General features: G+C 48.3%; 1 protein-coding gene across 1 annotated transcript in view; it reads right to left on the bottom strand.

Moving 5' to 3' along the window:
- LOC104510349 (collagen alpha-1(V) chain) overlaps nucleotides 1-26,100 on the bottom strand; it is a 115,039-nt gene that overhangs the window by 67,775 nt on the left and 21,164 nt on the right. The window contains exons 4-10 of the mRNA XM_010152568.1: nucleotides 14,514-14,645; nucleotides 12,633-12,779; nucleotides 12,266-12,514; nucleotides 7,898-8,050; nucleotides 7,542-7,598; nucleotides 3,462-3,503; nucleotides 3,131-3,193 (exon numbers count right to left, since the gene is read on the bottom strand). Coding sequence (XP_010150870.1) covers nucleotides 3,131-3,193; nucleotides 3,462-3,503; nucleotides 7,542-7,598; nucleotides 7,898-8,050; nucleotides 12,266-12,514; nucleotides 12,633-12,779; nucleotides 14,514-14,645 — 843 coding nt within the window. The remainder of the gene's footprint in view (nucleotides 1-3,130; nucleotides 3,194-3,461; nucleotides 3,504-7,541; nucleotides 7,599-7,897; nucleotides 8,051-12,265; nucleotides 12,515-12,632; nucleotides 12,780-14,513; nucleotides 14,646-26,100) is intronic.

Raw genomic sequence — 26,100 nt, 5'->3', positions numbered from 1 at the left:
GAATGCCCCAACATCCAAATAATATCCTTGAGTTCACCCCAAAAACCTCAGCAGACCCTTCCCAGTGCAGGCAGCAACGATTTTATTTCTCTCAGCAGTTATATTTTGCCACATGTCATCCGTCTGGGAGGTGAATAACAGAGGTTTGGAGTCAGCTGGTTGCTTCGTCCTCCAGCAGGCAGGAAAGCTGGGAACACCACCTCTCCTGCCTGTGCCCCCCAGGAAGGCAGCCAGGCTCTGGGGGGTCCCAAATCCACCCCCATGGGGTGGTAATTTGGAAGAGCACCAAACAGCAGCATGGCAGTTGCCCATCCCTCGCTTACTGCTGACAAGCAGGTGGGATGGAGAACCACCTTGACAGTTGGGAGAGGAATGAAGGGCAGTGCTCGGGAAGGACAAGGGGACATTGGAAAAGGCCTCTGCAAGTTAAGGCGCAGTGGCTCAGTCTCCACTTGATCTGTGCAAAGACATGGGCCAGGAAGGACTTCAGGAAAAAATAATCAGCCTAATTGGTGTTTTTATAATTTGATACATCCCCTCCTGGGTCCTGGTGTACAACCATGCTCGGTCACTTCCAGAGGTGCCTTGGCCAGTGTTGCTGTGCTCACAGCCAGGCCAGGAGTAAGAAGAAATAAAAACCAGAGGGTTTGATGCACACCCAATGGAGACCACTGAGGCAGCCATGGCAAACCTCTGGCACCACTCCAGGATTAAAAACAAAGCTAAGGCAAGATCCTTGGTAGTGCAGAGATCTTGTGCTGATCCTCTGCAATGGAGTGAATTCTCCCTCCTATTATTTCTGGGTCTTAGGTTATTCAATTAAGACAAAAAAAGGAAAAAAAACCCAAACCCAAAACACAAAACCAAAAAAAGAGATAAACAAGGGCACAATACAAATCATTAACAGCAGTCACAGCAATTAGCTGTGCTAAGACAGACATCAGAACAGCACAACACCCCTTATCTTCCCATTTAAACCTGGTCATCGGCTTTTCCCACCTTGTCTGGGCAGAATTCAACCAAAATCGACCAGAATAGGAATCCCTACTAGCACAGGGAGCTTGGGTCACCCCAGCTTATCCCTCCAGGGCTCCCAGAAGGCAAACGGGATGCGGTTCCTCATCTGGAAACCAGCCATTGAATAAATGGGTGATGCTGCCGTGCACATGAACCTGCCACGGCTGCCTTATCTTCCAGAAAAAGGTGCCTAGGACCTCAGCCCTCAGCCTAGGGAAGCGTTTGCTGATAACACTCCCTTCCGTGGAAAGGTGTTTTGCATTCGTCGGGTGACAGCACTGACAGCAGTGGGATGTTGTGTGTTCAGGTGCATCTCCTGTGACCTGTGCTGCTGTTGGTTTCGTCCCTCCCGTGATATCCAGTAGAAACTCCGGAAAAACAGACCTCCAACCAAGCCTGCCTTCAGGAACCCACCCGCAGGCACATTTTTTGCCCTTTTTGCTAAGGGGGCTGTCGGGATGGCTGAGGAGGCTGCACTGGGGCTGCTGGGAGCCCCATTACCCAGATAAAGCAGCAGTACACCAGAAGCTATTTTGAAAGCTTATTTGACTGCACTCAACATCAAGATGCACCAAGGCACTGAAATGGTGTCAGACTCCAAGCTCCGTTTGTTTTGCTCAGGCAAACCTGCCAAAATCAATGAATTACTCATGTATACCAGCAACAGTCATCTCATGTCCCCCGTGCCACCGCTGCACCAGCCTGCGGTCCCACACACCGCTCTGCTGGGCTGCATCCAGACAGGAACAGCTCTTCCCTTGCCAGCACAGCCCCAATTTTGGCACTCCATCACCCAAACCAGTATTGCTCAAGGACAATGCATGCACTCCTTTGATTTCAGATCCAAACTGGGCTGGTCTGGCAGAGAAGACTGATCCCACCTCAGCCTCTGTGCAGACCCAGAGCCTGTCTGTGCTATGGTGCATCTTCCACTAGATGTCAGGACAAAATTCTGGCTGAGTGCAAGGCTGGGAGCAACGTGCAGCCTGCTCCCCAGCTGCCCCAGCAGCTGCTCTCGGGTACCCACTTGCCTGGCTGCTTCTGCTGGGGAGGGGCAACAGGCTTGAACTGTGGGTGAACAAAAGCAAATGAGAGTGTATTGGTACAAGGGTCATTTCAGAGACTCAGCTCAGGCAGCAACGAGAGTGGGTTATAATTTTCAGCATTGCCAAGCACAAGGATTGCCACTGGAATGGTGCTCGTGCACCACTTACTGACCCGAGGCTCAAGTTCAGCAGCTCCCAGAAGTCAGGTCATTCCTGATCCCAAGTAAGGACTCAGCAATAACAAATAACTACACAACTCTGACCAAAGTGTAGTGCTAAACTACGGGGTTTGGTGTCACTGTCCGCAAAAGCTCTTGGGAGAAGCTGACATTAATGAGACACCCTGAAGCTGGAGGATTCCACAGGCAGCAGCTTACAAAGCAGTGGCTCCTAGGGACAAAACTGATTTAAAGTAGCATCAAAACCAAACATACAAAACAGAAGTTACTGCATTGCCAAAGCACATCAATCAGTCTCTAGTGCTCGCTGGTACAGACCGATAATCCACCTACGGAAAGGTGAGGTACTGCACAAGAGCCACCATCCCACCAGGAGCTGTCTGGGATGCAAAAGGAGGGAGGAAAGCCCAGCAGCAGAGGTGCTGGCATGACCCTGGGACCATCCTGGACCCAGACAAAACCAAACCCTGTACCAGGACTCAACACCAGATGAACGAGGACACAGAATCACCATTGAACTTCTTTTTACTGTGCTAACAGCCATTTTGTGTGTTTGCTTACCCCTGTTTTCCCAGTGCCCATACTGGAATGAGCAGCCACATGCCAAGGCGCAAACAGAGAGCGGAAGGTTTGTCAGTTTTACTCTTGTCTTTAACCTGGAGAAGGCTGCTTATTGCATCTGATGTGGCTATTCCCCATCCCTTGTGCCCCTGAATACAAAGGTGTGCCCTGTACCCTACCATAAGCTCCTTTGGGGCTGGCTCAGAGGACACTGCTATGGCAGGATATGCAGTATTTCAGGGCTCCAGTGATACACCACAGTCCCATTCTTCACACGCAAAACAACACAAGGCTTCAGCCAAAGAGGAGAAAAACATGGCTACTCACTCTCTCCCCAGGGTCTCCCATTAAGCCCACGGGTCCAGTTGGTCCTGGAGGTCCTGGAAGGCCCTAGCATAGAAAAGATCGAAAAAATATAAGCCACTAAAGGAAAATGCGTTATTATTTGTAACATATTTGTACAACGAGCAGGAAAAGAATTAGAGCTTTCTGTTTATTTTTGCACCAGAAAATCAACCCCGAAGCGCTCCGTACACATGCATAGCATATGGAAGCAATAGAGCCTGGGAACAGCTGTGTGCTGAGCCCTCCACGTGCATCCAGCACCCCGGAGCCGTGCGCATCCTTCTCTGCAAGATGTAGACAAAGTGCCACTTACTGCTGGGCCTTCGGGACCAGGGGGGCCTTCCACCAGCATACCCTAAGCAAGAGGAAGGAGAAAAAAAGGTGATTAGCAAGGCATATCCTCAAAGTCACTTTGACTGCAGGGCTGGAAGCCCAGTGTTTTATCTGTTCTTAAATATTTCAGGTCCTGCTGCTAGGTCTAGGCATCCCAAAGCTGAAGGTTTCCACTCTGGATAATATCTCCTGTCCCCCCACTGGCAGAGGCACAAAAATCACTGCCCACTGAAAAGACAAATATCGTCTATTCTAAATCACACAGGGCACGGCAAAACAGCCCTTTGCGCCAGCACCAGGCCCACCCTCGCCCCAGCGTCGGGTCACCATCCTAACCGCAATCCTTCTCCCTTACCCAGGCACAGAGCGAACCCTGGGGCACATCCAGCCCTGATGGTGCTAGAGTTCCTCACCAGGAAAAAGCTGTTTCTAGACACCAGCAGCTCAAAAAAAAGTTAATAATCAAATTGCAAGGTTGTTTTATTTAAAAAAAAAAAAAAAAGAGAGACTTTCCCAGCAGACTGCATGCTGTGATTTACTCTGTGTACCTAGGAAATCACTGTGTGGGCAAAATGGCAGAATAATGTTATTCCATTCCTTTTAATCTAAATATTTTGTCATAACTTTAAATCAGGTCTATCGTGTACTCAATAGAATTGAGCTTTATTTTCTTCCCCTCATGGGTATGTAAGAGAGGCAAGGAAAAAAAAGACTCCCAGTAAACACGGAAAATGCTTTCCAAAAGGCATCAGGATGATCTGCTGGGCTTGTCCCACAGTGAGCACTGGACCAGCAACTGTGACCCCAACAGCACCCAGGTTGAGCCAACGCAATCCCAGTGTCTGCCAGCTCATCGGTAGCAAGCAGGGACACTTCCACGGGATGAAAGCAGCCTGTAACAGCCTGTAGATAAAGCAGTTGGCTCATACGGGAGAATTCCAGAGGAAGCAAGTGCAGGGACTGGTCTTGGGTCACCCTTGGCTGGTCCTTCTGGGCTCAGGCTCTAGTGCTAAAAGCCTCGGCTGACCCCATGGCAGCCGCTACAGCAGACAGGGCTGAGCTGAACGAATCTGAAATGTCTAAAGGAAAATCCAAGCATTCCTACCCCAAAAGCCACAGTCTCTAAGCCCAGAGGAGCAAAACATGCTGTCAGGAGCCATCCCTGCTTCCATTAGCGGGATACATGTTTCTGCACCACTAATGCATGCCCAGCACTATTTTCTGTCTCTCCCAGTGTCCGTTCTGCTCATTACCACCTCGTTTAAAATCTGGCTTCCGCTTCATTTGGATGCGTTAGGGGAAATTTTCTGCTGCTGTCATCACAGAAGCAGCCCTCCTTCACCAGGAAAGAATTTAGGTCATGGGCTTTGCCCCGTGCCCATTTCGACAGCAGTTTCACTGTCTGCCATGGAGACATTGGTCTGTTCTGGGTGGGAATTAGGGGTGAACCCCACACAATATTCCTCCAATCCTCACTAAATATGAGTTATTTGCTGTTGGAGGCGACCAAGAAGAGGTGAGCTGTGCTGGCAGAGGTGTCCTATGAGAACGATGTCTGCTAAACTCCTTTTCAGACACACAACGAGGACATTGCACGGGAAACCCCAGAGGTCCCAGCAAACCTTTCCCCATACAGACACCCCAAGGTCACTCCTGAGAAGACCAATGATGGTACATTTTGGTGTGGCAGGCTCCAAAACAGAAACTAATAATTGCTCTGGGCTAGTGCGGAGTGCCGGGGCCTACACAGGTCTCCCCAGGAGATTTTTGGGGTGCTGGGTGCCGCAATATCATGGTCAGAGCAGGGGCAGTGCCGAGGCTCTGCTTCCCATGGGCAGCTGCAGAGCCTCAGGACCCTCCTCCACATGAGGGAAAGGGTCTGGGCTAATTAGCCTATTTACAATGCAAACATCCTTGGCATCTTCCTATATTTATCTGTTGGTTTATGTTGAGCTCTAGCTTTAGGGACATCTGGAGATTCTCCTGGGTAAGAAACCTCCACTGTTTATATGACTGCTCATCAACAGGAGCGATGGAAATGTGGGAGGGTTCTGGGACCAGGACCAGTAGGGGAATGCCACCAAGAGCGATCGCCTTCTGGGTAGCAAGCAAACCATGGATTTGGGACAGTCCCAGGGGAAAACTGTGTTGCTTCCACTCAATCAACACCCCATAATTGAAGATAACCTCACAGAAACCACCCAAAAGCTGGCTGAGACACACAAAGCTGCCATGCAAAGGCTGATCCAACCCTCCCCAAGGACAGGGACGAGCACCAGGGTCCCCCACGAAGGAGAGGGGCTTTGAGGAGGTGAAGGCAGCCTGGTGCCTCCAGAGGTGGGACGCAGGGGGGGTCCCAGCCACCCCCAGCTGCATCCCTCCTCTCCCTGCGCCTGTGCTGCCCGGCTGCCTCCAGCGAGCGTCAGCACCGAGCAAGGATTGAAGGGCAGGCGCTTGGAAGGAAAGGGAGAGAAAACCCAGCACAATCCGACTTCTGCCTTTGCTTCTTACTCCCCTTCTGCTGCAACTCCCAATTAAAAAAAAAAAAAAAAAAAAGGGTAAAGAGCGCAGCAAATCTGAATTTCTCTCTGCTGAAGAGGCACCGCACGGAGAGGGAAAAGGCGGCATTTGGTCTTGTTTACTTTCTGGCAAAAGCTATACGTGCTCCAGTGTTTTGAAACAGCGAAGGCGGCCAAATTCCTTCTGGATGATTAAACTTAACTATTTTGTTCGCTTTTGTAGCATTTTGGATTGGTTCTGGACAGGACAGGCTCGGTTTCATGCCGTCGTCTTTGTGGGGTTCAGCTGCCCCCCACCCTTCCCACTCCTCTGATGAGCAAATCGCTCACTCCTCCTTTTGTTTGCAGAGTGAGAGCGGGACCCAGAAAGGAAGAGAAGCATGGCAAGGTTGGAAATCCTTTTATAAGGCACTCATCCAGGCTTTTCGAGCCCTGTTTTTTTTTGCTTCTCCTTGGTTCCCCCCCGCCCTCCCCCCAGCTATCTGCAAAAGTGTCAGGCAAAGAAGGAAAGGAAGGAAGAATTAAAAGAAAAATAATGGCCTCCGAGTGATGGGAAGTGCCGCCGCGAGGCTGGGCGCCGCGCTGGCCCTCTGCCAAGGAAAATTAGGTTAATTGAGTTGCTGGTGTGCAGCGAGCGTGGGCTCGGCCCTTCGGGGGCGAGGCTCAGAGGAGGTGGTTGCAAGGACCCAAAGCCCCGTTTTTCCAGCCTGGGGAGGGGTATCTCGGCATCCCGACACACAGCAAGGGATAGACACATGGCCATCCCCACTTGCTCTGCTCAACGGGCACCTCTGAGCGAACACCAGCCATCCCCAGCGCTGGGGAGCAGCTCCATCCTCACCTAAGAGGATGCTCAGGCGGGTACCCACGTTTTTTTGCGGATTGCAAAGGGCACAGGGACTTTATAACCGTACTTTAGGAAGAAAGACAAGCTCAGAAACAGGGCAGAATCATAAAGAAAGAGTGCTGGGTTCCACTCCCGGGATGACACAGGGTTCTTCTCTACAAGGGGAAAGCTGGTGGGATCCTGGAGCAGGCACAGGAGCAAACCTCTCCCCTCCCGTAGCTGTGTGCAGGGAGAACCCTTTTATTTCCACAGAAATGAACCCATTAGTTGCACAATTAAAGCCGGCTCCAAGCCGCAAGTTCAGGTCAGGATACGACCTGGCCACCAACTGTGGGTGCTTGGGGGAGCGGGTTCGCTGCAGCCTCGGGGGCACTTCAAAACCTCTGGAGAAGACAGACATGCCCTCTGCTTAACGCTTCGGTTTTAAAAGGCCTAGGTTTGATTTTGGAAATTGAGAGATTTCATGGGAAATTTTGCACTTCCTTCATAATTTAGATTGCTTCTTGAAGTTAAAAAAAACCCCAAAACTTCACAGTATTTTGCATTCAAAGTTTTTAAATGAACCAAATAATTCTTCCATGGGAAATTTTCCTCCCAGCTGTACCACTGAGAGCTCCAACCCATACCAAAAATACCCTTTGTACCTTTATCCCTGGGGAAAAAAGGCAGCATCAGAGCCCCAGATGGTCCTTACCGGCTCAATAATCGCAGGCTCTCCCTTCTGTCCTTTCTCACCCCGTGGGCCACCGATCTGCAGCACACAAGGGAAACACAAAGCCAGAGAGTCAGAGAGGACATCGCCTGCATCAGCATCACCACTCCAAGCAGGAACTGGAGATCCTGGGACAACTTCTGCAACTGAAGGGCTATGATGGTCGTGGAGGAACGGGGCACCTCCTCCTCACCTGGTGCAGAACACGTGCTGCAGCTGGATGAATCCAAGCGAGACGCTTTCACTGGTTTTTGCATTGCTAACCTTTATGCTATAAATTATGGGAAGACAAACATTTTAAACTAGGCTTATCCTTGATGGAAAAATAACTCTCTTACCCCTTCGTAGATGGTGTCCTGGTTAGCAGGCATGCCTGGGCCAATATCAGGAGAGACTGTTCGGTCGTAATAGTTATCATAGTAATTCCCATCATATTCTTTTATTGTTTCCTCGGTGAAATCTTTATCCAGGTCGTCTCCTCCTTGAGCAGCCTGGAAACAAAACAGCAGCAGCATGACAGGCTGCAAATCTAAGTTGCACATGCTGGAAATATAAGGGGAAGACTGTGGTTTTTGAAAAGCAAGGATGCTCTATATTAATATTTGTAAATAAAAAGCACAAGAAAAGTTACACTTTGGAGTTTTAAGGTCTCCAGTGACCTCCAAGGGTCCTGTCCAAAGGCAGGATCTTTATGTCAAAGCATAACACCCTGGCCTTCCCTGGGATTTCTCTGTTGATCCCTGAAATAACACTAAGGAAAAGTTTGAGTGAGGAAAACAAAACACAGCACAAAGCAGCAGCTTGTGTCAGGGTACCCCACATAAGCTTAAAGAAAGAGGAAATGGAAGTTTCAAACTCCAAGCCCTACTTATCTCTCACAGCCTCAATATTGGAGACACTGGATTATTAAGCACAAGAAATCACACTTCCAGTCCCGTATTAAAATGCACATCAAAACCTCAACGTGTCATTGTGAGTACTCGATTACAGGAGGAATTGTGGAAAAATCCAAGTTCGTTCCTATTAAAAAATCCTGATCTTTTTAGTCTGGGATCCAAGTTGAGATTGTGCTTGTCCAAAAAGTAGAAACGTTTACTAATCTGATGCATTAAGCCCCGAATCCCTTTGGAATCCTTACAGGACCAGATGCTATGGACCAGCAGCAAGGACATCTAGACAAGTATCAGAATTTCCTTGCTGCTCTCCATACCCCTGTGCTTTCTGCAGCCTGGCAGGCAACAGCGTCCTGGCATCCTTTACTCTGGGCAGCCCTGGAAAGAAGAACATGTGCTGACGATATTTTTGTTTCTTTCTTTCCCATCCAGGTAATGACCAAAACGGTCCATAAATTGAACCATCTCCAGTACTTCCCAGGGAAATTATCTTCTCACTACTACGAATTCAAAATCGCTTGAATGCCACCACCACTTCCAGACCTTGTTTCTGTGCCAAAACTGCTCAGAACCCATAAGGATGTGCATCTGTGCCTAAATTCAAGAGGTTTTTAAGCAAGAATAAGCCTAGTGCTAAGGAAATCAGTGCTCTGCCACCCTACCTTCTTTTACCTCTGCAAATACCAACCGGTGTTTGCAGAAGTTATAGTTTGGCAGGTACTCAATTAGAAAACTTGGAAAAGTTAACGTTTTCATTTGTAATGGTCAAATGGAGCTAGTGCTATCCCATGTCTTTTATCCTGTTCAAAATCTCTTATCTAGGTTTGCACTTTGAAACGTTCAAACCTGCACGTCTCCCTATAAAGCTTTTGGGGATAACATACCATGCTTTCTTCAAAACGCATTTCATGAGATGAATGACAAAAATGTCGGGTTTGAGATTCTGATTAAGGTCCCCAAATCAATTTGCATGGAAAGATAGGATATTTTGAATAACTGGGCAGAGAAGGAGGAAAGTTCTCCATGCTGAGATTTGCAGGTGCTTTGTAGAAAAACCAAAACATAATCTCCTTAACAATGCTGTTAGCCTGGATCTGAAAACAGTCCGCAAAGAAAAGAGGAGGTCCAAAAAATCAGCATGCAAAATACCGCGACTCTCCTTTGCTGAGAACAGCTTCACTTAAATCAACTTTTCGCCTCCCCTTTTGAGTAGCAAGGCAGACGTGAAACCCTGGTATATGCATCTGGACACGTAAAGCAAACCGCCTGATGAATAGCAGGCAATTGAACAAAATATATTTGTCCCCAGCTCCTCTTGTTCACGGGAGTATTGCTGCCTACTAAATCTTGGAATCGCTTCACTGGCATTTATCACGGAGTTATTAGCCATCGTGAAACCCAAGCCCAGGGGAGTTCAGTGACGGCGCCTCCCTCCAACGCCTCTCACACAGGCTCGCAAAGTTTCACTTGTGTAAAACTACATCTCCTTTTAATTCCCACTGCTGGAATTAGAATCTTCCCCAAATACAGACAAGTGAACAGCAAGAGTGATGGACACATCCTGCTCTTGCAACAGGTCTGGGAAGGGATGCTGAGAATTCCCATCCTGCGCCAGACCAGCATTATCCTGTGTGACTGAGCGAGCTGGCGCCGCAGGGAGCTCGGGGAGCACTGATGTACGGTGGGGAGAGGTGGGATGGGACATTTCCATCCCTGTGCAACAGCGCAGGGGCTCCGGCCGCCTTCCCCACTGGAAACCTGGGACTGCTTGAAATTACGCCACGAGCACTATTTTTTTTCTCCCTAAACTATCCCAAACTACATTTTTTAAGAGCAAATAAACTTTTCCAACCACTTTAGTGGTCTATCTTTTTTACCCTGTTTCTAATAACAGGTATTAGGCAGGCAATTACACGTACGAGCTCCTGATCCTCCCTTCCACATCGCTCAAAGCAGCTCGCTCTGCTGCTGGACTGAGGGATCCCGTTTCCCCCAGAGTTCCGTGCTGCAGGCAGGGCCCTTAGCTCCCAACTCCGAGGTGTAAACCTGAAATCCGTATCGTGCTTGGGTGTTTGTCCCTCAGGCTGGCACTTTCTGGGAGTCTCCCCCATGTCACACCGCATTAGCCTTCGCCTGAGCGCACGGGAATCTCCTGCAGCCAGGCGGGTTGTGTCCTTGTCTCTGCTCATCAGCTACAAGATTCACTGGAGACATCTCCCACCCCGAGGCCATCCTACAGCCCCTCCCCACCTCAGCGCTGTCTCTTTCGGAGCTGCTGAGGGCGGACAGTTTGCCCTCTCCTTCCCCACGAGATGCTTTGCTAAGGCCAAGCTGAGATTTCCACACAGGAAAGCTTCACCCTGTGTTTCCCTACCTGAACTTTCCACCTATTTCCTGTTCCTCAAAACTAAAGTGGCCCTTGAGCCTCTTATTTCCTCTTTCATGTCTTTTTTTTTTTTTTGAGGTCACGCTGTCCAATCTATCTTTAATTCCTCTCTATTAGAAAGTTCAGGGCTGGCCAAAGATTTCTGGCTCATTGTCAGGAAACAGAAAAGTTTCCCATCCATGGGTTCCCTTCGGTTGGTGCTCGCTCCCCTCGATACGCTGGAGCCTTTTCTGTTTCTCTCTGTGTAGCATTCTGGGCTGCTCAACCTCCTCCCCTCCACCACATCTTTTATCCCCAGTTGGCTGGACTCGATCCCTGCCACGCCACCAGCCCCTGGCGCGGCTGGCTCCTCTCCTGCCTCACTCCAGCTGCTCAGCTCTTTGCTTGGACACCTTCCCTGACACCTTTTCATTCAAGCTTCCAGGTCTCCAAATATGTTGGCCAACTTCTGCTGGGTTTTTTTTTTTGGTTGGGTTTTTTTTTTTGCCACCCTCCAGCACCACCCAGAAAGCCTCGAGTTCTGGCAGTCCCACAACTAACTCATTCTTCTCCATTTGGGGAGGAACCACAAAACACTGCCAAATCCCATCCTACCTCCCAGGAAATGTTACCCCGCTATCAACTCCCCTTGCTGATGCTCCTGGATAACAAAGAATTTGCCTCGTCTAGCAGAGTTATGTCCTTGCATAGTGAGCGACACGACGATTTATCTCAGTCTCACCTAAGGATGAGACCAACGTTCACCAGTTTGAGCACCAATATAAAAAAGGCAAGAACTGGGGAAGGCTTGAGGCCAGAAGAGTCTCAAGCACAACATATTTCAGTCAAAGCATGTTAAAAGCGTGGGTACTAAAAACGTGGCTTCTTCAAGAGAAACATCAACTGTGGGATGTGGACTGAGCTCATCTTTGAGCAGATCTGTGCACAAAACGGAGGGGCTCTCTGAGTGAATGAAATCAAGGGTTTGTCCCAGTGTTGAAATGTTTTCTCTTAAAAATTGCAGCCTGAGAAATGTAAAGATGCTGTTCAGTGGGAATGACAAAATGAAAAATATTGATGTTCTCTATCAAATCAACATTTTAAGGATTTATATTAATAGCTTTGAAATAAAATGCTTTTACTGAGATTTAACACCAACCCTCACTCTTCTTTCTGTCAGACAAGCACTTCGTGCAGGGAAACGCAGATGTCAATATGAACAGATTTTTCCAGGGGAATAATCCTTAACCAAATTCTAAATATTTGTGTTCCCCACCCTAAAATATCTGGAGTGAAAATATTTTACAAGAAACTTCCTCTTCCAACAGCTGCCCAAACCACTTACAGATTTACTCTATGGATGATCCCATCTCCTTTGTTCTCAGGGCTATGAAATACCGGAATTAATTAAAATAAAAGTGAAAGGAAAACACATTCATTAAAATTACATCGGTCTCATTGTAGGTGATGACGGGACTCGTGGGGAGTTCAGCTTCCACGGCGTTTTCAGTGAGCCCGCCCTGGGGGTCTACTTCTTCGTTGTAGTTGACATCTTCATAGGGCAGCGGGGTGAAGTACTCCTCATTAATGGTTTCGTAATTGTACTCATCCACCAGCGGGTCATCCACCACAGCAGCTCCTTTCGTCTGCTTGTCAGGGTCCCCTCCATCAGGGGATGGCGTGGGGGCAGGATAGTCCTGTTGTAGAAATAAAATGCCACAGTCAGAGAACCAACAAGAAAATTCCGCATCATCCTCCCCCCCTCTCTAAAGGTGCCATTTATCAAACGTCTTTTCTGGGACCCCGCGTCGGTACCTGCTTGGTTTCGGGTCTCTCTCCAGCAGCCACCTCGCGAGTGCTGGGTTTGGTGGTGGGTGCTTCTGGCTTTACGGCTTCATCAACATCTTCGTAGTAGGGGTACTCATAGTAGTAGGTGTCACCTTCTCCCTCCCCATCAGTGTACTGCAAGGAGAAGGTGAGAAGCAGGAAATAAGCTGGCAGCACCTAGGCACGTTCCTGCCAGCTCTTTGAGACATTATTCCTGTCAGCGGGGCCGTGCCGTCATGCAGATGCACGCAGCAAAACCTTTCCCCTCCTGTTCATCAGCTTCTGCGAAACCTTCCCCAAGAGCCTGGCCTTGGGCAACGGCTGTGATTTGAGGAGGTTCCAAATCATTGCTCGGTCTTTTGGCACGTTCTCCCTTATCAGAGGGGATGGACCTACCCTGCAGCAACTCAGTCACCCACAATAAAGAAAAAACACTTTTTTGTTGTTGTTGTTTTTTAAACCTTGGATTGTTGAGACCTCCCAGGTCACACATCTGACATACTCAGAAAGGGGAAGAAAACCCTCGAATCACGCAGCCGCTCTGAGGAGCGGGAATGCTATTTTCACTCATCCAACTGCACTAATAGCATCCGTGTGACTTCCCATCCAGCCATGGCCCGCAGGCAGAAGGGCTCTGAAAACAAGAGATTTCAGGGTTTTCCACAAGGCGTCAGTCATTCTTCAAAATGAAACACAAACAAAACATTTGGTTACAGCCGGGCATGGCAAATTTCTACACCAGCCCATCGCTCTCACTGGCAGCAGACGCCGGCGCGTGGAAGAGTTATTCTTACACGGAGCAACACAGCCCTAAGACAAGCCAGCCCTTGTTGAACTGCTGGCTCTGAAAGGAGTTTTATTTCCCTACTACCACATATTTTGACCATACCGAAGTCTATTTTATTTTACTTATTTATTGTTTCTGCAGAAGCGCTGGCGGAGCGGTTACGGCACTTCCCCGGGGTGGGGCGGCTGTGCCCTGCCTGCGAGCATCGCTCTGCTCCCCAAAGCCCTGCCAAGGCTCCGCTTTTTAATTCAATCCCAAAGCTAAGTCAGAGCTGGCTGATGGCGTTACAGCTTTGCGGGAATTCGGCCGGCGCCGGCGGATCTGAGACCAGCAGAAAGCAAGAGAGCACAGACTGGGAAATCAGAGCAAGGGAGCAGCCAAGACCCAGCTGAGGATTCCAGATGCTTTAATTGCTGTGAGCTGAGCCTGAGACCTCTTAGAAATATGTACAATTCAGATCATGCTCTTCTGGAAATCAGCCACACCCAGGCATTTTTAATTGAGCAGCAGAAATAAAAAGGCATCCTGCCTCAGCCTTTTTTTCTTTTCTTTCATCAAAGAGCTGTGGCTAACTCTTGTAGAAAAAATATTGAGCACCGCAGCTTACACAGATGAGCTGGGAGCATTTCTGCCAAAATCAGATTCAAATGTCAAATACATGGGGAAAAAGGTTCCCCTCCTTTAACACCTGTTGATTCAAAGAATGTTGAAGAACTGCTTCATCTTTTTACAAGTTCAACAGTAAAACTTTAAATTTAGAAACAGGTGCCTGTTTTGGACAGGATTTGACCTGTCAGGGAAGGTCAGTATTTCACACTTGGTTCAAGTTGTCTCTCCTGCAAGTTTTTGAGCTCCAAATGAATATTCATTTCAGTCTCTGGAAATGGAAGGAACACGGAAAAGAAGGGAAACTCCGGAGGGCAAGTGCCAAGACCAGAACCTGCAAAGTCCTAAGTTTCAGCCCTTACAGATGAGCTGCAGGAAAGCTGAACAGGAGGAAGAAGCTGAGTGTATTTGCAACCGCATCACGGAGCTGGATGCTGCTGCCCCAAAAGCATCCCTGAACCCTGCAAGAGACTTACGTATTCATCCTGGTTGGGGTCCTGGGACTGGGGGGAGTCAGGGATGGCCGTGTCGCAGTCAGGGCTGTAGTGTTCACAGTAATCATGGGCTGCACGGGGGTCCGCCACAATCAGGAGCTGCTGGATGTCACCCTGCGAGGAAGGAAAGGCAGAGTGTCAGGGGATGGATGGGACACGTGGAGCCACCAGCCTGAAACCCAGGGGATAAACACCACCAAGAAACGGAAACCAAAACAGTTGGCAGGGCCACCTCCCTGACACAGGCATGTCACTGGAAAAGAGCCAGGTGAAAACCCTCCAGGTCAGGAGGTCACTTATCTTGGGCTGCTCCACAAGGTGTGAAGCCACTGTGCTTCACACACAGTCCCAAATGATAAGGGCATCTTGCAGAGAGGTCACCCAAATGTCTACGACACAATGGTGCTGACAGCCCCAGGCAAGGCAGGTGCAGTAAAAAGAGCTCTATACACCCCAAATGAGTGTCACAGAATCTTTGGAAAAGACCTTCCATCTGTTAACCCTAACACCAAGTCCACCTCTGCAACATGCCCCTAAGACCACACGCCTTTTAATTACCCCCAGGGACGGTGACTCCACCACCTCGATTCTCCACCCACAACAGTGCGTTGTGAGCATAAAGAGATGAGAAATGCATCTGATAATCAGAAAAAGAGAGAAGAGAGAGTGGGTTTGCAGTGGCTCATTGAAAACAAGGTGCAGATCAAGCTCATTAAGCACTGAGGCTGCTTAACGGACCGCTCGCTGCATAGCATGAGGCATGACGTAGCCACAGCCCCAAGGTCAGAGCAGAAATCACTCTTTAGTTTCCTGAAGAATCACCACACTGCTTGACTATAATGCCAAAAAAACAGTTTATTTAGTGGACAGTTACAAAGACTTTACTACTTGGATTAATAGAGTTGATGTTTTAATCAAGGGAATAAAAAGATTTAATAATAGAAAAATATGGCTAAGGCATCAGGGGAAAAAGAAGCATTACATTAAAACTGGGAGGATGATTTGGGCACAGTAATAGGAACCAGAAGCTCCGAACGGAGCCCAGCCAGACCACTCAACAGCCCCGTGGAAAACCAAAGGATATTTTCAAAATGATGGGCCAAATCTGCCTTCATGCATGCAAACTGTACACCGTCCAGCCATGAGTGCTGCTGTGTCCGTGGGAGCTCAGCCTCCCGTGAGCACATACCACCGACCTCACCAAAATAAGTGCTGTTTGCATTTTTGGCAGAGATCCACAGGGAAAGAAGGTTGCAGGGACCGTGTGGACCTGGCTACATCTTGCCCGGCTCCGAGCAGCAGCTTACGGCTGCCTGGGATTTCCCTCCTCGATCCCCAGGCCATCACGTCCATCTCTGCAGCAGCTCACCGTAACATCTGGGCGCCCTTCAGATGCTATGCATGCTACCTTAAAACTGAGCACTGCTTTGAGCTTATTACTCATTGTTTCCTGTGAATAACCTTTAGAAAATTAACAGAAATGTCTGCAAAGCAGTTTTCAATTTTCTATTTTGAGAAAGAGAAATAGGGAAAGGGAAGACTTCTTTTTTTCCTTTCTTCTTAAATAAATCCATAGAGCAGCTCTGTCATGACTGTTCTGGCTTTTTCTTTTTCAACATAACCACCAAAACCAGGGATGCAGCAATGGGAAAACAGAAAATGCCAAGTTTTGGTCTCGTAGAACATTTCCCACCAGCTCTGACAACATGACCGGCACGGGGAACTTGGGCGTGATGTGACCTAGAGGACATCGAGCCCTGAGCAGAGACTTGTAGGAGAGCTGGGGGTGTTATGGGGTCACTCGCACTACATATTATTGTCCCGCTCTTCAAAGGCAGTTGAAAAGAAGAAAACGGGCTGCCCCTTTGGAGGTCCTTCCAGTGGAAGATACCCAACCTGACCAAAGCAATTTGCTGATGATGTGAAGCTCCTTCCAGCTGCTATTTCTGCACACAGGACCTCACCCACCCCTGCTCCTCACTGACACCCGAGTTAAGCCATTTATGCCTTTCTCTCACTTAGGTGGTTAAAGCTCCCCAGTTTCCATAGGGTTACAGGGAGCGTCTGGCCCTGCCGGGATCCGCTGGAAAAAAACAGCGTCGGCCCCGGCGGGGATCAGATAAAAAAAACCAGCCATAAAAGCAGACTTGGTCCTTGTCTCCAAGAGGCAAGGAAAGAAGGCTGAAAGCTTTTTCTTCCTGATAAGGTTGGATTTACACCTCGAGGAGAACTGATAGTCTGCATCCTATAAGTGACCAGGACTATAACTGTGTTTCCTCGAGGAAAAGATAAAGCAAAGAAAGGCACGTTGGCTAAACACAGTGCAAAAGGTTAAGCAGAAGAGAATTTGGTAAAGCTGAGTTTGCTTTTAGTCTCAGCTGATGGCACCTCCAGCGCTATGCACAAGGAGAAATTCCAGCTTGATCCCAGCCTGCTTCTTGCAGCACAACAGCAGCTGAGCATCCCCTGGGTCAGACGGCTCAAGGCACTGGCAGCACCTTTCAGTACATGCAAAAACAACACCTACAAGTCTCTGAGCCACGGCAGAAGCCCCAACCTCAACACAGAAGGACAGTGTTGGCCCAGTGGTTGCTGCTGAGTGAGCAGGGGGGATGAACAAGGAAAGCTTCCTGCTAGTTCTGGGTCGAGAACCTGAGAAAATCAGGGCGTAACTGAATAAATTTGGTAAGTGAAGGGTGCCAGGAAAAAGCCTGAGCCGCATCAAACAGCTCCTTCAGAGCTCACCACGCTTCACGAGCATCATTCAGCATGCCTACTATTTTCCCATTTCCTGTTCAAACTCAATCAATCACCCTGCCCAGCAAAGTTCATCCTTTCCTTGTCATTCCAGCAGCAGCGTGCAAGCATGCAAAACCAGAAGGCAAACCAACGCACCCGATTCTGGAGGAATGAGAGCCCCAGGGAGCACCTGAGCTCGCATACGCTGACATGGATTGAGCAGCTCTGTGCTGGGGGAAGGAGAAGAGCTCACAGGGTTGCTAGACCATTCATCTTTGTTTCATTACCAGCAAGTGCACGGTACTGGAGGATACCCCGTGTTAACACTTGTAAAAAGCAGACAGGAGTAAAACCTTGTTAGCAAGATTCCCAGTCAACTGACCTCATCCCTCAGCGCAAAACAATAAAATGGGCTAATTTAGCCTGTAATAAAAAGCCCCACTATCTGAACTTTACAAAAGATGCACAAAGCTCTGCTGTCAAGAGCCCCATTTCTTTGATTTAAAAAGCCGACTTTAAATAGAGCGAGCCGTGCCGGGAGGTTCGCGAGCCTTTTGTGTCCTCTCAAGTGTGTTGCCGCTAATAAATTTCACCAAGAGATAGCTGCCCCCAGCCCCGGCGCGGGCTGACAAAGGCAGCAGCCAGCTCCGCTCCCTTTCCTCACTCCAGTGTCTATTTGTTTCACTGTTATGGTTACCCAAAACACCCAAGCTCCTCTCCTTCCTATGTCAGCATCTGCTTTCTTCAGCAAGAGCAGCGATAACGAAGATACCATTAATTTCCACACACACACACCCCAGCTACGGATTTTCCACAAAGCCTTTGCAAGAGAGAGAACTTACACTAAAAGAGTGGTTTAAAGACTTCACCAGCCACGTCGTTTATGTTTTTAAGATTTATTTTCAAGTAAAGAGGCATCGTAAGTCAGCAACGCACTGGTATGGCTTCGAAGGATAGGTCACCAGCACAGCGTCCTCCAGTCCCAGCCACCCATGCAGACAGTGGGTAAAGTCCTCTGCTGGCATGTAAGTTGGGTGCATCTGGGTACACAGGGCTCAAGAAAGAGCTCCAGTAACTGGGGTACTTCTCAGCATGCAGAGGCAAGCCACAGCTGCACTTTCCTGGTTTGACAAAAAATTTGAAGGAAAAAAAAAAAGGCCAATTTTTATCTGGAAATAACCAATATTTCATCCATCAGAAGACCCAGTTTTATAAAAAGGAGAATAAATCACATTTTGACCTTTAATCCTAGGGTTTCCCGTGAAGAGGATGAGGCAGGACAGCACATTCATGAAACTGATTGTGAATTGCAAGGCTTTTATTTGCTCCACCAAACAGATGTAAGTGCTAACTGTCAGGACCAGTAAGAATCTGACATTTATGGTAAAGCCATTTATGCCTGATGACTCATTTGCTTTATGGATTAAGTTCCATCAAGCCAGTTTAATTCGACTCCCCAGCCAGCTCCCAGACAAGACTGGAAAAGCTCTTCTGGTGCATTTTTTAACACTTATTCTATATGTGTGCAAAAATGTCACATCACTTCCAATGACATCAACTTCAGTAACTTGGAGAAATCACTGCGGTTCAACAAAACAAACAGCTGGCGAGGATAATCAGAGTGACTTCATCTGGCATTGGCAGCAGCTCCATAAATACTGGGATTCTTCGGGTCTCTCACTGCAACGCACTGACAATTAACTGGACTGTTGTTCTAGTGCATTACCCCAGAAGTCTCAGAGACTCTTAACATCTGTAAGAATAAATACTGCCCAATGTGCTTTTTTAAACTCCTACACTTAAACTGGATAACCACAGGCCCAGGATGTACAATTGTAACACACAAAAACATCTTTAAAAAATTATTGGAAGCAATTGGGATGTTGCCGAGTTTCATTATGACAAACGCACTGATTCCATAAATGCAAACCCAGTTGGGTGGCTTAAGAGTGGCAGAGGTTCAATGCAGCTCTATGAAGTGAAAGCTTAGAGATCCCAGCCACCAGCGAGCTTCCAAAAAACCTAATCCCTGTCTAGGAGACAGCCTGCCAGCCCTGAGATGTTCCACTTGATAAAACCTGTCAGCAGCACTGATCCATAGGCAGTGGCTCTCCACTGAAGACACAGAGGCTGCCCTGCACCAGGGCTCCAAGCAGCTCCTTGCCTGCACAGGTTGGAGTGAGGGTGGTTTTGAAGAAGTCAGGGAAGAAGGGAAGCAAGGAGTGACCCAGACCTCACCATGCCCCCAGATCCATCAGTGTAGCGAGACCCCAAGTCAGAGGGGCAATAACCACCCCGAGCATCAGTGCATCCTTTGTGGTGCTGGCATCATCCCAGAGTCCCTCAGTCAAACACAGCTGCTCCAGAAAAGCCGCCAAACTGCAGCAATGGGGTCAGACAAAGCCTCTTCACCCCCATCAGCCCCTGTACCTGTGTCCTGAGCCCCTCTCACTGCCCAACCACAGACAGGAGCGAGCTCACCAGGCACAGAAACTGGTATCTAAAGGGCATCCTTTGGGCTTCCAAGAATTTTGCATGACAAAATGGGAAGCCAATAATCAAAGGTCTGGCTCAAAAACGACCCAAAAAAAAAAAAAAAAGGGCTCAACTCACACAGTCATGAGTCAGCTACAAATACTTGGTGGTTTGGATAAATCCAACCCGGATGTTTGCTTCCCCATCCTGCGCAGAGGGGCTGCAGGAACGGACGGGGCAGCTTTGCTGCAAGACCTTTGCTATTTCCCCTCTCGGGCTCCGGTTACCACAAGAATGGCTCCCTCCGGGTTTTGGCACTCAGATAGGAACCTCTTCTGAGCCCTCTCTCGAAAAAACAGGTTTAATTAAGCAGCAAAGGGATAGATATTTCAATAGAACCAAATATGGCTTCAAGGAAAATCCTCCCAAAAGCTGATACTGGTTTCTCTTTCTCACCGCATCTCTGTCTGGGAGAGGAGGTACCCAAAGAAACCCTGCTCTCACGACACGTCAGCCTAGTCCTGCACGCCCTCCCCCAACACACACACAGTTAAGCTTTCTGATATTAAACTATTAAATATGCTTTCTGATATTAAACTTACAGAGCACAAACTGCAATAATTATTCAGACAACCCACATGCCTCTTTCTCTGACCACAGCAACAAGAAGCAAGCAAGCCCTTTGGCTCAAAGGTAATTAACCTCCCCGGTCATTTTCAACTTTTTTTATTTTATAATCCCAGGGAGGAACCCCATTTCCTAACACACGAGGATCCATTAACTCGCTGTCAGCCCTGGCTGCTGGCTTTGAAGGAGCAGTCCCTTCCTCTACACCTCTTCCCCTTTCCTCAACCCTCCGCTACGAGCAGTACTCAGCACCCAGCTCTGATGGATGGAGACACAGCCGGCCAATGTCACATCATGCTTCCTCCATCCATAACTGCTGGATCCTCGGATCAGCTGCTCCATTGCTCTTCCTTAGTAAAGGGGCTTTTCGAGCGAGGGGCTGTATTTCACACGTTCTCGCAGAGACTGCAGCACGCTGTCGATCTGTCGGTGGAATTATGAGCAGTTTAGCAAGGACTCCTTACTGGAATGGAAGGACAAGCGATTCTCTGAGAGAACAAAAGCCAGATGGCTTTGCTAATTTTGGAAAGCTCTCCTGAAGAAGCTGTCGCTCTGCCAATACCCAAATACCAGTCAAGGACTCAAGTCATTAGCAGAGCAGGAGACACTAATAGGAGGTTCATTTCCAGGCGGCTGCTCCCCCCGCAGCTCCGATAACCATGCAATGTAAATAACACCCTACCCTAATGTAAACACTCCCCGGCAGCGGCCACAGCCGCCGGCACACCACCGAGCACCCTCTGCGCTGGCCGGAGCAAACGCGAGGCCAGAGCTTATGCCAAAGTCTTTTTCTGTCGAAGTGACAATGCAGAGCTAATGCCCAAAGATAACATACACAGTATTCCTCAGGAGCATGGATTATTGACACAACAGCGCTTTATAGGCAACGGACAGACACTTCCACCGTTCCAGTTCCAACCCTCAACGGGTGATTTTCCTGCCTTTCCAAATGGCTGAGTTTCTCAGAGCCATTAATCATTGCTGACTTCTTCCTGCCACTTTCCCGAAATCCTCACCAAATCCTGACCACCCAGAGACCCTTTGCTTTCTCCAGTCCCATTTAGCATCTCTAAGGTTGTCCTTCCTTCAGCTCTCTGTACCCTGGTCCACTTAACCATCATGTCCTGCCCCAAGAGCTTCTCATGCAGGGACTAGCAATGCCCTGAAGAGAACAGAAAAGGGACAAGATGAAAAAACCTGACCAAGCTCAAATGGCCCTTTAATGATGGGGCAAGAGCCCAAGCCGAGCTCCAGACTCGCCACCCGGACCACACAGTCCCAACCACCCTGCACCAGCTTCCCCATCCCTTCACTGCCAACACTGATTCATCCCTGGGAACTTTGCCTAATTGAAACCTCCATCCTTTCAGAAGGGACATCTAATCACCAGTTTAAAGATCCCAAAAAGTTCTAGGGCTGCTTTATGCTTTGAGACAATTGTACTTCACCTTATTCAGCCTTGACCCTGGCTGACTGAAGGGCCGCAGGGCTCGGATGAAGCACTACGTGTGCATCGCTCAGCGGGTTACCCTGTGGCTCCTGCTGTAAGCTGTAAATGAGCATTGCTTCCAGGGGGTGACGTGTCTTTCCTAGCTAAAAGCCCATACCCAGACCTTGGAGGATGGATTTTGTTTGAAAACTTACCACATGGGTGGAAACCCCCAGATAAGACAAATTAGCAACCTGTCATATAATTGAGATCCAGGAACTTAGGGGAGACAGGGCGGAGAAAAGAAAAAACCCTTAAGAAAGAGGCAGCTTGGAAAACAGGTGGCGCTGGCAGAAGCACAGAAAGCATCAAATCCACAAACTATTTACTGCAAGGCTATCACAGCAATGAGTTCCTCCAGGGTCCTTGTTTCAGAGCTGGAAAAGCCACTGTGGAGACAGCCCAGCATCCCTCGGCAGGTCAGCCACATGCATCCCTCTGCATGGGGCAGGACCTGCAGAGCTGGGCTGAAGGAGATACAAATCTGCTGGTACCAAAGGGGATTTTCTCCAGTAAACAGGAAAATCTAAGCTAGAAAGAAAAACACACCCCACCAACAGAAAACACAAACAGAAAAAATATGACTGTAGAGATGGCCAACACAGCAGAAGCTGGACTGTGGTTTAAATCTCTTATCCTTACAACGCCAGCTGAGAGGCTCCTGCAGGAGCATCCCGGGTCAGGCAGAGCAGGAGGCAGCATCCGTCCCACGCACGTACCAGGGGACGCGTCCAGCTTTCCCTTGACTCATGTCTGGTGCTGCAAACCACCAGACATCGGCTGCGTGCTCCTCAGACTGCTCTGCAGAGCGGGCAAGTACCCGTAATAACTGCTGCAGCTAATTGCACAAGGGAGCAGGACCCACCCAGAGCAGAAATGACTCCTCAGCTCCTGTTTATCCTCACACCTTACAGCTCCGTGCAGGCAGCCTTACATCAGCCACTGCAAATGCCATGGCATCACCACCACGCACCGCAGCCCTTTGGAACAGAGTATTTGCAAGCTTTGATTTTCCCTTCCACTTCAAGCTCCCTGCTCCCCGCTAACCCAGGTCCGTCTTAAAACCGCTGCCATCCAACTGCTATCACCTTGTCAGCATTCCTCTGCTTTTGTGCGAGCACCAACACCGTAACTCTTTCGATGGGATGGGATGCCCAGGGCAAAGCAGCAGCCAAGTCGTAGACTGCAGGAAAAGAAAAGGCAGCCAAGATTCCTTAAAAAATAAAGCAAACACAAAGACCTGCTAAAAACACCCAAAGAGACAGATATCCTTAAATCAACAACTGTCATGCTCAGACACTCAGCTCCGCTGGCTGTTTTTATATATTTGTGTCTGAAACCACAATATCTGCTAGGATTTTTGGGTGTGAAACAGTTATGGACACGGAAAGCGGGATGTGGCTGAGCAGCTGGCTTCCCCTACGCTGCGGCCCCAGCCTGGAAGGACGGACGGACAGGGAGAGGGGCTGCACAGACTCGTGTGACAAAAGGCTGCTTTATATTCACCCCTCTACAGCCTGGCCAGGCACTGCAGTAACACAAGCAAAATTAATATGAGAGGTTTCTGGAGCTCTTTTGCAAAGAAGGGAAAAAATAACAGCACACCGTTCAGGTTTTTGAAGGAAGAAATAAAGAAAAGGAACTCCTGACAGTCCCATCTCTCTCCACCCCAATAAAGACAGGACATTATTCTCAAATTTCACTTCCCTATTGTGAAGTCAGTCTTTATATTTGCAAAATGAGCACTTCTAAAATGAGAGGTTTCTGGAGCTCTTTTGCAAAGAAGGGAAAAAATAACAGCACACCGTTCAGGTTTTTGAAGGAAGAAATAAAGAAAAGGAACTCCTGACAGTCCCATCTCTCTCCACCCCAATAAAGACAGGACATTATTCTCAAATTTCACTTCCCTATTGTGAAGTCAGTCTTTATATTTGCAAAATGAGCATTTCTAAACTTTTTCTTTTTTTAAATTGTGTGTTCTGGGCAGATGGTCTGACCCTCTTCCCTCCCCCCACCCCCCCAGCAGATTAGAAACATATGTGAAGAACAAGGAATCTAAACCACACGTTTTTATTAAACTGCGTGACTTCTAGTTCAAATTTCATCACATGGAAATAAACATTTTCTCTCTAAAGTAGCAGCTGCATGTTAGGTTACCCTAACAGATGTTTCATATATGTACACATGTGCATACACACATGCAGGTGCTCATACACGCATGTCCCATGCTTGCTGATAGACTTCATAGGTGTCAATGTGAGACCCACGTGGCTGAAGCCGATTCTGCAAATTTTTCTTTTAAAAACAACCTGCCTGTGCACACACGCACAGAGTTTAAAACAATTAAAGCTGCAAGTGTTCCAAAATTTCAGAAATACCAGATTTAAAAGATTCATCTAAAAGATTCTATGCTATCTAAGCGGGTATATTTAAGTGTGACCTCTATAGATGCAGATGTTAAGCGCTGCTAGCTTAAATGAGCTCCTCCACTGACAGTGAAAGGATCCAAATTTGGGTACTTTTGAAAGACACTGACTTCCTAATGACTTAGTTTCCACTTCGGGCATGGGGCACACACCCTGCTAAAGCCTGCCATATCCCTAGCAGCTTTCTTGAAGCCAGGGTTTAATCCTTATCCCCAGCCTCCTCCTGTGAAAAACAGCTCCCAGGGGACCTCTGGGCTGGAGGATGAAGAACCATGTCCATCTACAATGAGCAGCCTGCTGTGGCTATCCCAGCCAGCTGGGAACCATCCTCAGCTGACACATCTCTTGAGAAACCACTTACAGATCTCCTGCAGCAACACCTTCCCCAAGAACAGAAAACGGGACAGGAGCTGGAGTCCCTTGGCTCACAGGGACCAAGTCACCAGAGACCCCAGAGGTTCTCACAGCTGTGGGATGGAAACCTTGCAGTGCAATCTGTTCAGACCATGCTACAAACCAGGCTTGACTGGAAGAAATAACTCATTTGCTGGCTTATGTTTTGAGTTGCTGGCTGGGCAAAGGTGTTCCTTCTATTTCAGGGGAAGAGGGGAAAAAAAAAGGTAAAAAACCTGCCTGCAGAGAACCCTTCCAAAGTGACTCAGTTTTCTTTGGCTTCTCCAAAACTCCCATGAACATGGTAAATAGTCTGACTCTTTTCCTCTCTCCAGTTTTGACTGAAAAATAGGAAACCCGATTCTGAGAAGAGCTGGAATGAGGGAAAAGCAGGTTTAGACTCTGCATGCAAGGCCAGCTTGGCAGAAGGACTTGGCACACTTGCACCATCTCCTAGGGAATGTGCGAGATCTTAAGGTCAGACCCAGTGTAGGTCCTTAGCAGACCTGATCCGTGCACACTCTTGTGTGGGATGCCAAATGTTGCCTCCATTCAGCTGGGCAGAACCAGCTCTTGTATTTTTGCCAGTGCAAGGAGCTAAAGAGGAACTGGGTCTCTCCCTACAAGGATCCTAGAGGAAATATTTGGAGTAGGGCTGTTGTATGCACAGAGGGAAATACCTCCACCAAGGAAACAACCCAGCCTTCTGGCCACCTCTGTAATTACAAGTGCTAGCAACTAAATATTCATCTCATTATGTACATCAGAAACCACACAGTTATTTAATTTGAAGGTTCAAAGTAGCACATGAGGAAGCAGTCTCCTCTAATGAATTCATGAGGACAGCAATGCATTTTTTTGGCTGGTTTCCCCTGAAAGCAAGCCCTGTGTGATCTCCTTGTGCAGCCACAGGTGTGTCCGTCTTATCTCAATAACTCTTTAATCTGAGAGCTGATTTCAATCACTTCTGACAGAGGAAAAAGGCTCAAGATAATTAAACTCCTAGAAGTGTCACAGAAGCAGAGAGCTAGGTAAAAGAGGCATCGTGCACTTTCATTGTCTGAGGGGAGGCTTTGCAGCAAGTCCACGTCTGATCAGATAGAGGCATGCACAACAAACATCTCTTTAATGTTCCTACCATAAGAAAAGTTTAAGCAACCACAAGACAAATTAGGAATCTAGGCCTGACTAATCTCAAGGCATCTCTAAGATTCCCAGTTCCCACAGTAACTGGAAAAAGATGAGCTGCAGCACCACAAAATAAGCAGTTCTTGTATTTCTGCCTATACATGGAAAACACCCTTTTCTCCTCATTTTTCCATACCGAAGAAGAATGAAGGAGAAAACCAAGCCTCCCCAGGTCTCAGCTAGCCAGCTGCTCTGGCATGTCTCAGAGGAACATCACGGGACACGGCAGAGC

The sequence above is a fragment of the Eurypyga helias genome, unplaced genomic scaffold, assembly GCF_000690775.1.
Source record: "Eurypyga helias isolate BGI_N326 unplaced genomic scaffold, ASM69077v1 scaffold2195, whole genome shotgun sequence".
Classification (NCBI taxonomy): domain Eukaryota; kingdom Metazoa; phylum Chordata; class Aves; order Eurypygiformes; family Eurypygidae; genus Eurypyga; species Eurypyga helias.
The sequence above is the reverse complement of the archived record's forward strand: the minus strand, read 5'-3'. Positions and strand labels throughout refer to the sequence as shown.